At 43.5% G+C, this 13,558-nt stretch overlaps 1 protein-coding gene across 15 annotated transcripts in view; it reads left to right on the top strand.

The window, feature by feature from the left end:
* Positions 1-13,558, top strand: part of LOC105017907 (disco-interacting protein 2 homolog C) — a 170,203-nt gene that overhangs the window by 142,172 nt on the left and 14,473 nt on the right. For 13 of the 15 annotated variants that reach the window (XM_020045422.3, XM_020045428.3, XM_020045425.3 and 10 more), the window contains 9 exons: positions 1,026-1,106; positions 1,330-1,453; positions 2,111-2,232; positions 3,963-4,074; positions 4,313-4,422; positions 6,021-6,151; positions 10,013-10,181; positions 10,382-10,552; positions 13,177-13,206. In XM_020045422.3, the coding sequence (XP_019900981.1) occupies positions 1,026-1,106; positions 1,330-1,453; positions 2,111-2,232; positions 3,963-4,074; positions 4,313-4,422; positions 6,021-6,151; positions 10,013-10,181; positions 10,382-10,552; positions 13,177-13,206 (1,050 nt within the window). The remainder of the gene's footprint in view (positions 1-1,025; positions 1,107-1,329; positions 1,454-2,110; positions 2,233-3,962; positions 4,075-4,312; positions 4,423-6,020; positions 6,152-10,012; positions 10,182-10,381; positions 10,553-13,176; positions 13,207-13,558) is intronic. The other 2 variants (XM_020045427.3, XM_034290886.1) reach the window with 1 other exon arrangement.

Genomic DNA, 13,558 nt, shown 5'->3' with positions numbered 1-13,558 from the left:
ACGTCCCAAATTGCACCCTATTCCCTATCTAGTGCACTGGCTCTAGTCAAAAGGAGTGGACTATAATGGTGTACAAGGTGCCCGTTTGGAACACACGTCTGCTGTTCGTAGCAACACAGTAAAAGTAGTGTTCTCGACAGGCTTTTATCAGCGGTCGTTGGAATGGTAAATAAAAATGATGCACCCTGAATGTTTAATTCGTCATAACAAGAGCAGCCCTGAAGACACGCGATGTTGCACGACATACCCCCAAGCAGTCCTGCTGTGCGCCTCTGACCGAACCAAACTGCAATAGCCATGAATAACCCTCCCACAATTCACTGCCCGCGCGGATGAAGCCTTGGAAAATTCATGAGCTGAGACACGCTTGACACCCTGTTATTTCTCACACTGTCCTTAATATCAGTAACACCAGTATGGGGATTGTGCACTCTGGATACACCCAGTCTCTCTGCTCTTCCTCTTTCCTCTCTATCCATTCTCTCTTTTACCCTCTTTCTCTTCACCTTAACTTTCTTTCAGGTGATTTTGTTGCTCTCCCTCTGCATGTCACTATAATGAGAATCGCTATTTTATTTAAAAAAAAATTTACATGAAAGGAGTGTAACAGGTTTCGTGCAATAGGCTGACAGGTTGTGACTGACATGTTTTAGTCCTTTGCACTCTGGGATTGAATAGTGTCCTTCTCTCCCTCCGCCCTAGTCCTATTAACCCTAGTCAAGTTAGCAAAAAATCTATAGAAAGGTTGGGACCTCGGAAAAAACCTAGAGAGGACCCAGACTCTGATGGGTGGACAGTCTTTTTCTAGCTATGCGAGGTAAATATTATAAGAGTACATGACCTTTTAAGGCCAGATTGTTCATTGCGATATTCCTCGTTTGGGTGAAGAAAATAACACTCCTCACGTCCCAGTAAATGTCAGTTGGCTTTCGTATCAGACCATTTTCTTCCCTTAAAATGTGTGGCCTATTCATTCAGCCAAGCCAAAGGCTCATTTTATTTTCCCTTCCTTTGGTATTTTTTAGTTTCTCTTCCTCTCAGAAGTTTTACAATGGAGGGCCCAGACCACTCCAGACCATGTGCTTTACACGCTGCTCAACTCCAGGGTGAGTGAATCCTTTAGTAATAGCTCTGTAATCATTGTTCATGACTTTTTCTGTACACATGGTAGCAGCTCAATGTAGTTGGCATTGTTGTCACTTGCTAGCAAGACCCATCAGAGTTTTATTGGCAGTAGCCATCTGTTTTGAACAGCTTTTCTCTCCTTATGGGATTGATGAGTACTTATTTTCATTGCGAATGATCTCTCCCGGGCGTGTGTGGAAACAGGGAACAATAGCCCACTCGCTGACATGTGTCCAGTTGCACAAGAGAGCAGAGAAGATTGCTACTATGCTGGCGGAGCGAGGACACCTGCAGGACGGGGAACATGTTGCGCTCGTCTACCCCCCTGGTGCGTCTGGTGTACACGGACATCCCATCCTGATAAATGCATCTTTTTTTCCTACATTTGTCTGTGGTCAGTGATTATGTGTCAGCCTCCATCCTTGCCAGGCTTCTCTCTGGCGCTCAAATGGGATTGGTTCTCTGTTTTTTTGTGTGTTATCATTAATCAATCTAGAAGCTTCCGGTGCTGACAGGACAAGAGTACCCTGGCTACATCTACCTTTAATAGAATAGCACTTTCAACCAAATTCTGCTGATGTTTAAAGGCACACGCAGTGTGACTCCAACAGATCCATTCTGAGGGGCCTCGGGTGATACAATGAGCTGGGGACCTTCCAAGTTGTAAGAGGTCGTTTCTAATTTGGAAATCCTTCAGAATTTTGGGGGCCAACTAAATGCAAGCGTTCGTAAAGAGCCACAAGTCCATAATGAAAGGAGTCAGTCGTGCAGGAAAAAACCCTGACGAGGATGATTGCCTGAGAGAACCATTCAATTAAATAGCTCTAGGACAGCCAGCTGTGTACTTTAGCTTGTCCTGAATGGGTAGTGTGTCTGTCTATCCCTCTGCATATCCATCTGTACATTTGCCTGTCTGTCAGTATATCTACGTGAGACCGGTGGACACAGACTAATACCCCTCCCCCTCTCTGGAACCGTGGTACAGGGATTGACCTGATCGCGGCGTTCTACGGGTGCCTGTACGCTGGCTGTGTGCCAATCACCGTGCGCCCTCCGCACCCTCAGAACATCGCCACCACTCTGCCCACGGTGAAGATGATCGTGGAGGTAAGTCAGACAACGTAACCGGGGACACTGCGGCGAAGAAGTTCGCCTTTCAGGAACTTAACAGGAGACGCCAAGTTTCTGAAAGGCGACACAGTTGCTCTTCACAAACTCTTGGCTTTCTGCTGCCTTTTACAGTGCACGTGTGTGTCTGCTTGTTACAGTGGGGAGAACAAGTATTTGATACACTGCCGATATTGCAGGTTTTCCTACTTACAAAGAATGTAGAAGTCTGTAATTTTTATCATAGGTACGCTTCAACTGTGAGTCACGGAATCTAAAACAAAAATCCAGAAAATCACATTGTATGATTCTTAAGTAATTAATTTGCATTTTATTGTATGGCATAAGTATTTGATACATCAGAAAAGCAGATCTTAATATTTGGTACAGAAACCTTTGTTTGCAATTACAGAAATCATACGTTTCCTGTAGTTCTTGACCAGGTTTGCACACACTGCGGCAGGGATTTTGGCCCACTCCTCCATACAGACCTTCTCCAGATCCTTGAGGTTTCGGGGCTGTCGCTGGGCAATATGGACTTTCAGCTCCCTCCAAAGATTTTCTATTGGGTTCAGGTCTGGAGACTGGCTAGGCCACTCCAGGACCTTGAGATGCTTCTTACTGAGCCACTTCTTAGTTGCCCTGGCTGTGTGTTTCGGGTCGTTGTCATGCTGGAAGACCCAGCCACGACCCATCTTCAATGCTCTTACTGAGGGAAGGAGATTGTTGGCAAAGATCTCGCGATACATGGCCCCATCCATCCTCCCCTCAATACGGTGCAGTCGTCCTGTCCCCTTTGCAGAAAAGCATCCCCAAAGAATGATGTTTCCACATCCATGCTTCATGGTTGGGATGGTGTTCTTGGGGTTGTACTCATCCTTCTTCTTCCTCCAAACACGGCGAGTGAAGTTTAGACCAAAAAGCTCTATTCTTGTCTCATCTGACCACATGACCTTCTCCCATTCCTCCTCTGGATCATCCAGATGGTCATTGGCAAACTTCAGACGGGCCTGGACATGCGCCGGCTTGAGCAGAGGGACCAGGATTTTAATCCATGACGGCGTAGTGTGTTACTAATGGTTTTCTTTGAGACTGTGGTTCCAGCTCTCTTCAGGTCATTGACCAGGTCCTGCCGTGTAGTTCTGGGCTGATCCCTCACCTTCCTCACGATCATTGATGCCCCACAAGTTGAGATCTTGCATTGAGCCCCAGACCGAGGGAGATTGACCGTCATCTTGAACTTCTTCCATTTTCTAATAATTGCACCAACAGTTGTTGCCTTCTCTGTCCTGTAGCCCATCCCAGCCTTGTGCAGGTCTACAATTTTATCCTTGATGTCCTTACACAGCTCTCTGGTCTTGGCCATTGTGGAGAGGTTGGAGTCTGTTTGATTGAGTGTGTGGACAGGTGTCTTTTATACAGGTAACAAGTTCAAACAGGTGCAGTTAATACAGGTAATGAGTGGAGAACAGGAGGGCTTCTTAAAGAAAAACTAACAGGTCTGTGGGAGCCAGAATTCTTACTGGTTGGTAGGTGATCAAATACTTATGTCATGCAATAAAATGCAAATTAATTATAAAAAAATCATACAATGTCTGTACATGCTTTGTAAGTAGGAAAACCTGAAAAATCGGCAGTGTATCAAAGACTTGTTCCCCCCACTGTATATACAGCCGGTGTGCGTACACTTGTCTGCGTGGCTAAATGTGGCTTTGTGTCTCGTGGTGCAGGTGAGCCGCTCGGCGTGCGTGATGACCACTGCAGTGATATGCAAGCTGCTGAGGTCCAAGGAGGCATCAGCGGCGGTGGACGTCCGGACCTGGCCTCCTGTCTTGGACACAGGTTAGAGACTGCATTACCCATACTGCATCCCTCACCTCCTTTGAGAGCATTAACCTCCCAAGCTAGTGGCTGTGGAGTAAGTACAGTCTTAAGAAACGCTGGTTTGTCCACGGCTTTCCGCTAGAGCCTGATTTACGAGCTCTTATCAGTAATGAAGGACAATGCCAGAAACATAATTTGTCCCCTGCTTGTAACCGTTGGTTGTGATAAGCTGCGCTCCATTTCACCTCTCCCACAGATGATTTGCCAAAGAAGAAGCCTCCTTTGTTGTACAAGCCGTCAAATCCGGACACACTGGCTTACCTGGACTTCAGTGTGTCCACCACGGGAATGCTAGCAGGAGTCAAGGTAAACCACTAAGAGCAGAACAATGTTTTTTTGCCATCGACAAGACCGATATCTCTAAAGAAATACAAAATGATACAGGATCAAGCGTTAGGACGGTAAAATATACTGGTGACATTTACACACAAAAGATATCGGCATTTATTGATCCTCTGCGGTGGCTGAATAGCTAAGTCTCTGGATATATGTAGCAGAGCTCACTCAGAAAGCCTGGTGTCACAGATCCTACCCAATACAATGACACGCCTTGTCCACAGTTAATCTTGCAATGTAGAAACCTTTCTCCACCCAATACAGATAAGTAGGAAATCTGGTGAAAAAGCTGCTTATGAAGATGAATCTTTTCACTAGTAAATAAGGGAAGCAATTTGCTATCCGTTACTCAGTGGACAAAGTCTTAGTGGGCTTTTGTCCCTGTTTTGTAAGCGCGTATTAATCTTCAACAAGAGGCGATTGTCCACTCCATTCTCAGTTAGCTGTAAACTCTTTTTAGAAATGGTCACATTCATAGTGGCATGGAAGAATGGTGGTGAGTTGGGCTGTTTTCTACGTTATTCAAACAGAATGCCCTTGTTGGGATGTGTAGCTGTTCGGCCATGCTAAATAATCATGTTTCTGGCACTACACATTGATTACCATAACAAAACCCCTGAAATGGCGCCTGATGTGATGGGGACATTGCCTTCCGTACGGGTGTTAACCCAAGTCATGGCCAAATGTTTAATCTTGCCTTCATACCAACATGGCTGCCTAGTCATCCACAGCTTCCAATTGGCTTATTCATCCACTCTCCTCCCCCCATAACCATCCAGTAGGAAATGAGAATATGTTCTCAATCAACTGACCTTAAAATCACAAAATGTGAAAAAAATATTATCTTCAGGTTTTATGTCTTCAATGTATCCCCTGGATAAAAGGAGCACACTATTTAGGCAGCCAAGATGTATTTTGGATGTACGATGCCACAGACTGCCTGCCGTAAAATAATCTTGCATGATGGAGTGAAATGTTGTTTAATAGGACTACTTATCTGCATTGATGTCTTTAGAGGACACAAACATGGAACAGCATTGTCTAACTGTTTAGACAATACATTAAGTCAGGTCATTGTTCTGCCATTCATTCATTCTTAGGGACTCAGGAAGTGGGACTGACCACGCACAGCAGCAGCTCACAAGAGTATTTTCATTGTTTTCTATAATGTGTTTCCTAATTCTCATGCAACTAAATTGAAACCACAAAACAATGCTTTTTGGCATGAATAACATTCATTGATAAAGTTCTTAGTGGAGAAAAGAAAAGCAGTTCACTAGTAGATAATTTACTGTCCTATAAAGAGGACAGTCTGCTCTTTACAGGACAGTATATGTATGAACAGGTAAAAATGATACTAACTGCATGGGCTTTATTTGTTGATTTCTCACTGTAGCCAAGTTTGCCGGAGTGCCAGTCTGTTTGGGTCATCGTGCCAACTCCTTGTTGTCGTGTTTGGCTTGACAGTGAGCAAGGCAGTTGGCGGATTCCCAATCCGGACCGAGACCGGAGTGTGTGTGTAGTTCTGTAACCGTAGTCTGTCTGTTCTTGTTATCTGTACTGTGTAGATGTCCCACACTGCCACCAGTGCCTTCTGTCGCTCCATCAAGCTGCAGTGTGAGCTGTACCCCTCCCGCGAGGTGGCTATCTGCCTGGACCCTTACTGCGGCCTGGGCTTCGTCCTCTGGTGCCTTTGCAGGTGAGACAAGCATGAACCCTGTCAGCCTGCCTTCCAGTCACTGGTCACTCAACATATCTAGCCCTGCTGTGTGTGTTCACACACATTTATTAGGGTTTCAGCGACATAGCTGCAGTATTTGTTTGCCTTCATTGTTACTATTCAGTTTCCGGTGTGAAAATAGCAATAGGAAAATAGGAAAAGGAGTTTCTGTGAGATGGTAAGGCGTGCAAACGTGAATATTGGCAGAATTGTAAATGGCACTGGTCTATCCTGTCCCATGCAAAGCCCAGCCAGTTGCCAAAATGGCAGCGCTGTGAAAGGTGATAAGCTGATACATTTTCAAAAGCTCAGTCCCCTCACCATGTGTTATATACAGTTGTAACATAGGTCCATTTCCTTGCAGCGAACATGTTTGCCTCTTGGACCTAAAGTCTGTATTGGACGAGGTTCTAACAACGCAATATTTTCCAGACTATTACATCAAGAAACATGTTCATGTGGTCGAGGTAACACATAAATGCCTATAAATTGGGCAGCGATATTCTGATCACAATTAAGTCTCAGTAAACATGTCACAATGATTATTATAAAACACCATGTCTGCAAGCACGTTCAAATCGACCACACGGTGGTACTATAAACGCCATGTTTTTATATAATAAACTGTTTGAAAGAGTTGGGAAATATTGTACTCATCCTCTAGTATGTACAGTTGTGCTCATAAGTTTGCATACCCTGGCAGAAATTGTAAAATATTTGCATTGATTTTGAAAATGTGTTTTATTTAAGCATATGGATCATATGAAGCAATTTATTATTATGTAAATATTTGGCACTTTTTTAAATTATAATGATAACAGAAATCACCCAAAAGGCCCTGATCAAAAGTTTACATACCCTTGAACGTTTGGCCTTGTTACAGACACACAAGGTGACACACACAGGTTAAAACGGCAATTAAAGGTGAATTTCCCACACATGTGGCTTTTTAAATTGCAATGAGTGTCTGTGTATAAATTGTCAATGAGTTTGTTAGCTTGCAAGTGGATGCACTGAGCAGGCTAGGTACTGAGCCATGGTGAGCAGAAAAGAACTGCGTAAAAAGGTAATGGAACTTAATAAATGGAAAAGGATATAAAAAGATATCCAAAGCCTTGCAAATGCCAGTTCGATCACTTATTAGGTAATGGAACTTAATAAATGGAAAAGGATATAAAAAGATATCCAAAGCCTTGCAAATGCCAGTTCGATCACTTATTAGGTAATGGAACTTAATAAATGGAAAAGGATATAAAAAGATATCCAAAGCCTTGCAAATGCCAGTTCGATCACTTATTAAGAAGTGGAAAATTCGGGGATCTCTTGATACCAAGCCAAGGTCATGTAGACGAAGAAAGAGTTCAGCCAAAACTGCCAGAAGAATTGTTCGGGATACAAAGAAAAACCCACAGGTAACCTCAGGAGATATACAGGCTGCTCTGGAAAAAGACGGTGTGATTGTTTCAAGGAGCACAATACGATGATACATGAATAAAAATGAGCTGCATGGTCGAGTTGCCAGAAAGAAGCCTTTACTGCGCCAATTCCACAAAAGAGCTTGGTTACAATAGGCCCGACAACACCTTGACACGCCTCACAGCTTCTGGCACACTGTAATTTGGAGTGACGAGACCAAAACAGAGCTTTATGATCACATCCATAAGCACTATGTTTGGAGAGGGGTCAACAAGGCCTATAGTGAACAGAATACCATCCCCACTGTGGGTTGGTCCATCCAGAACACAATTCAAAGCTGTCTGCCTATTGGTCCAATGGTTGTGGAGGTGGTCCATACAGAACATAATTCAAAGCTGTCTGCCTATTGGTCCAACGGTTGTGGAGGTGGTCCATACAGAATTACATAAAATATGTAATTACATAATTCAACATTGTCCAAAATACATAAACCTATTGCATTACATTCTCATAGTTTTGGCAAGCACGCGAAGGGCAGGCCAAGGGGTAGATTGGAATCGAATTATGGGGATGTATCTAATTTCTCTCAACGTTGCCAAATTGAGCACAGTGCTGAAACCTGAAAAGGCTGCTGGCAGCTTTAATTGTTTATTTTTGATGTTTTGGAAAGGACTAGAGAAGGAGCTAATTAAGGAGGGGATGTCCAATCTACCCTGACGGTGGCAGAGTGATGAAACCCGGAAACGCAGCTTGCAGCTAATATATATTTATTATATATCAATATGTTTTATTGTTGTCTCATTGTGAGGGAAGTTGGAATGTTGTCGTACTGTGGGTACCCCATGTCGTTCTCCCCCATGACAAATTGACTTGACACATCTATCCCTGGGCTTCTTTGATCTGAAGAAACCCTGCAATATCCCCCCATGGTACAACCAGACCCTCACAGTTGCTTGACGTCGTCAGAATCCACTGTCTCTCATTAGCTACAGAAAGCCTGTCTCCTTCAGGCAGGGACCATTAAGGGGCTGTGCTGTGCTGGGGCCCTCTCAGGACATTACAGGCCTGTCAGAACCAAGGCTAGTAGGAGGGGAAACTATACATGTATGCAGAGAGAGAAAACGAGAGCGAGGGAGAGGCAGAGAAGGGGGAGATGGGAATAGACAGAGAGGGGGAGATGGGAATAGACAGAGAGGGGGAGATGGGAATAGACAGAGAGGGGGAGAGCACGAGGCGTACAGGAGGGTAGTTTAAGCAGGTGGCCCACTGTAGCTCATGCATTATTCTGCTGTTCAACCTCTCCTTGTGAGGATGGAACAAAACCCCGCTCTCTGTGGGCCTCTCTAATCACCTTCCCAGTAGCTGTGTCTTTCACTCCCAGCCATGGTACCACTCAACTTGTCAAATATTCATATGGAAATTTGCTCAGCGGGATGCTGTCCAAAAACCACAAGTTTGCTACGGAAACAAAGCTGTTTCATACGCCAGGCACGCAAATCATATTGGGAGTGTTTCTGATTAATGCCTACATATAGCTAACCCTGGTTGTTAATGCTCTAGCTATACGCTGGCTGGGTTTGCAAGGTTGGGTCGGCCTTGATGAAATGGCACCGGTCTGAATACCTGATGTAGTGAGGCACTTTTTTAGGTCGGTGGTGGTCGGAGGTAAACCTGGGAGTCTTTCAGAAATGTGCGGAGTGTCAAGTTTATGTCGCGACTTTAAGAACGTATGATACATATTTGTGTATGTCAAAATAAAGGAAACATTTAAGTGGATGAGGAATATGCAGGGGCTTTTCACCAGAGGGGAACTTTCACCCCATTATGCAGTGACCCAGTCAAGTGTTGAATTCCTGGGATTGCTCAGTTGGCCATTATTTTTGCTGCCATGTCTGGATCACGAGATGCTAGTCACTGAAAGTGGGGGGGGTAATTGTTGAGACTAGGTTTGACAGGAGCTGCTGTGACTGCTTAATATGCTGATGTTTGATGATACACCACAGCTGTCTCAGTCATGGAGAGCCTACCTTCTCAGAATAGATCTCTGAAGTTCCTAAACAATATCATTTCTGCTTTAGATAACACGCAGGGTTGTGTGTCTGTTTTTATTGACTCGGCAAAGGCCTTTGAGTCCATCAACCATCTCTCCCTTATTAATAGCCTCAGCAACCTTGGGTTCTCAGAGGACAGTCTAGGATGGTTTGAAAGCTATATCTCTGTACAATGGGTCAAATGACTTCTCAATGACTGAAGAATGAACTGCGAAAGATCTTTAACACATAATGCATTTCCATTGTACCTGATTTGAAAACCCCTGAAAACATACAAACGGAGTTTCTATCTGATCAGCGCCCGCCAAATCTTCAATCCCATATGTCTTTCTATGTCTGTGACGCGTTTGCTTACCGTGTCTGGCGTTTCCAGTGTCTACTCCGGCCACCAGTCTATCCTGATCCCACCATCTGAGTTGGAAGTGAACCCCGCTTTGTGGCTACTGGCCGTCAGCCAGTACAAGGTCAGGGACACCTTCTGCTCCTACAGCGTCATGGAGCTGTGCACCAAGGGCCTGGGCCTGCAGACCGAATCGCTAAAGGTACGTATCCATCCGCCAATTAGATAACTGCGTTGCCAAATCATCATTAAAATGCAATCTTCTATCACGCCAGTAAACCATTTAGAATAAGATCTTTTGATTACAACGCAGTGGACCCGGCCCAGGCTTGTTCAGCCTGGAAAGTTCTGGTCGGATGCAGGTTAACATGGTGCGGTTTGTTCCGTGTTCCTTTCCGACAGTCTCGAGGCCTGGACTTGTCACGGGTGAGGACGTGTGTGGTGGTGGCTGAGGAGAGACCCCGGATAGCCCTGACCCAGTCGTTCTCCAAGCTCTTCAAAGACCTGGGCCTGCATCCCCGAGCGGTCAGCACCTCGTTCGGTTGCAGAGTCAACCTGGCCATCTGCCTTCAGGTACTGTCACTAACCTGTTCCGCTGCTCTGGTCCATAAACCTGATGCACTCTGTACCTCAAAAAGTGAAATACAATTTGCACCGGAAAGTTCCGTATTTGATCATGAGTTTTGGGGTGGTGTCTCTCGGGCCCTCGCCAAAAACTCTGTCACGCCGGTAAGGCTGGGCGATAGGATGATATAATCATCTATCGACAAGTTAGACACCCATCCTCAATGGCGAGGTCATCATAATGTCAAGAAAGATGTTTTCCGATATTTGAACTTGGCTCTAAGGTGCCGTGCAATGAGCGACAAACTGGGCAACATGACAAATGTTCTATTCACATATTTCCCTACTTGCTTTAGGCCATGTCTTTCATGTTCAAAAACTTCCTGGATGTGGACTATTAACCTAATGCCAGAGAACAATGAAGATTGTAGAAAGAGCGAGAGAAGAGATGCATGCAGTGCAATATATCTAATTGGGTTTGGTTTGAGGGTATTTCACTCTCCCCATTCATGATCAACCAGCAATCCAGGAATCTATTGGTGTAATGAAATTCCATTGTAAAAAGTACGTTTAGGGCTTGGTTATTCCCACCAATATACCCCTCCATAGGGGTAAATGATGTGTAAATGAAGAGAGCCCTTCACGCTGGTAATGCTTTCTACTTTGAATGGTTCCTGTTACAAAGTTTCTCTGACAGGAAATGATGTGCTCCCTGAGACCTGTTATCCATTGGCTGTCTGCATTGGCTTGGTTGTAATCCTGCAGTTTTTAGAAGGCTTGCAACTGTTTTTGTTGCAGTTCTCTGTGACTCCAGCATTGTTGCTGAAGCCTTTTCTCTCGAGGCTTGGAAATTAGTGTTTGTCCTATTAAGCGAGACTTAATGTGAACTCCCTAGTTGCTTTAGTTACATTCTGTTATTTTATATTTTTTTCAAGACGGGAGGAGATTACTGTGATTTAATTTAATTGGTGGTGTTCATTAGTCTGTATTTTTGTGACTTGGGAAGCTCTAGTGTTCTCTCTGAACACATACATACAGAGCCATTAGGTTCTTTTGAGAAACAGGATACCTTGAGAACACAAGGTACTGTTTTCCAATGTGCCGGCATAAGAAATTGGTTATCTGGGCTTGGAGTTCCTGGGGTTGCACTCAGTATAATGGGTGGTATTTCCTCTGTAGCTTGGAGTGTTGCGATGTTCCCAGCTTTTATCTAGCTATAGGGCTTTGGGCCTCTGGTTGATCATTTTCTACAAGGATTTGCAACTTAATGAGAATCCAACTTATATGTTGTTGACCTTTACACATCTCACACATTCTGCTTGTCATCAGAACAACCAATTATCAGGGACACAATAGCTCAGCTTATGTGCTCCTCACATGGTTGTTTTGTAAATAGTGCTCCCCTATGGGCCCTGCTCCAAAGTAGTGGACTAAAAAGGGAATAAGGTTCCCTTTGGGTTGCAAATATGACACTGGAGCTCAGCTTTCCATAAGTATCACGCATGCTGCTATGCCATGCTTTTATTTTGAGCTGCTCATTCTTTTACGTTAATCAACTATTATTTGCAAACATTATTATTGGAATTACATGAAATTGTAAAAAATGTATATATACGGGTACACTATTAGCACCTATTTCACTATCTTCGTCCCACAACTAAAAGTATCACTAGATATTAGCTTAGTTGCGGAATGTTCTATTGCCTGACAGAGAAGTTCATTACATCAAATAATTTTCAGGGCTCAGCAAAAACGTTTTCCTCTACAAAGTTGCATGTATATTCTCTGTGGACTGATCTTTTTTTGTCATTATCAGCTAGATTGTTGAAACTTTTTTGTCCCCTAGGAGTTGTCCATCTTTTTTCAAACTGAGTGACTACAGATGGTGTCATTAAACTAACGAATAAAAACGTTTAGAATTTTTGAATTTTATTTTTACAACTTTGCTAATAGCTAGGAATATATTCAAACCCCCAGATGATAAGCAGGGACCATAGAGATTATACACATTCTTTGTAGATGTGAAACATGTTTTTGCCCTCTAGCGATTCAATGTATTTCCTTTTCTGTCAGGTAACAACAGTCCGCAAGGAAATGTTAGCTAATATCTCGCTATAATTGTAGTTACCCAACAAAGGTACTGTTTCCAGTGCACATGCCAGTCAACAAATGAAATTAGATTGAACTGATATAAAAACCTAGTCAAGAAGCCTGTTACAATTTTTTGGTTGTGTTAGATTAATACAGTTACTAAACACGTATAGATTTTCCATATTAAATGTTTTTGTGAATAAGGATTTACTTCTGACTTTCTGCCTGGTTATTAACTTGAGAATACATAAACCCACTCACACATGTAAGTGATATTGTATTTTAAATGTAATGTCAGTGAATTTCCTAACATTGACCACATTAGCAAACATTAGACCTAAGATCAATTCTTATTAGTTAAAATAGCTTTTCTATTTTTGTTTTCCTTTTCATATTTGACATTTTAGTTTTTCTCCTCCCTCAATTTTTTTGCATAACCCCACCCACATATCTCATACTTGGTTTTGTCTCCGCCCCCTCTCCCTCCCTCCTCAACCTTATTTCCCTTATTTTCTTCCCAACTCCTCCTCCTGCTGCTATAGCCTCACAGGCTGGGGAAGCTTGCTGACCAGGTAGGGAATTTTCATGTTCCCTAATCACCCTCTTCATCAGGTGTTGCAAGGCGGCAGGGAGGAAGGAAGGATAGTGGGACAGGAAGGGACAGCAGAACAAATGTAGATATATTATAATGGAAACAGATGTGAATAATTATGTATGTTGAAGGGTTAGGAATCCAGGAGGTAGCATAGTCAGACAGCCATGGTTGAGGATCTTTAACAGCTTTGAAGGGGAACACATTGAAGTGGGTCAGTCATACAGGGTTTGAATGAGAGTTTTATGGTAATTTCATGACAAAAATGTGATTGAAACGATAAAGCAATTCGTTGCCTCTATGAAGAGTCGACATAGCAGCGATATGTTCTC

The sequence above is a fragment of the Esox lucius genome, chromosome 3, assembly GCF_011004845.1.
Source record: "Esox lucius isolate fEsoLuc1 chromosome 3, fEsoLuc1.pri, whole genome shotgun sequence".
In the NCBI taxonomy this organism is placed as follows: Eukaryota; Metazoa; Chordata; class Actinopteri; order Esociformes; family Esocidae; genus Esox; species Esox lucius.
This window is presented reverse-complemented; position numbering and strand designations above follow the sequence as displayed.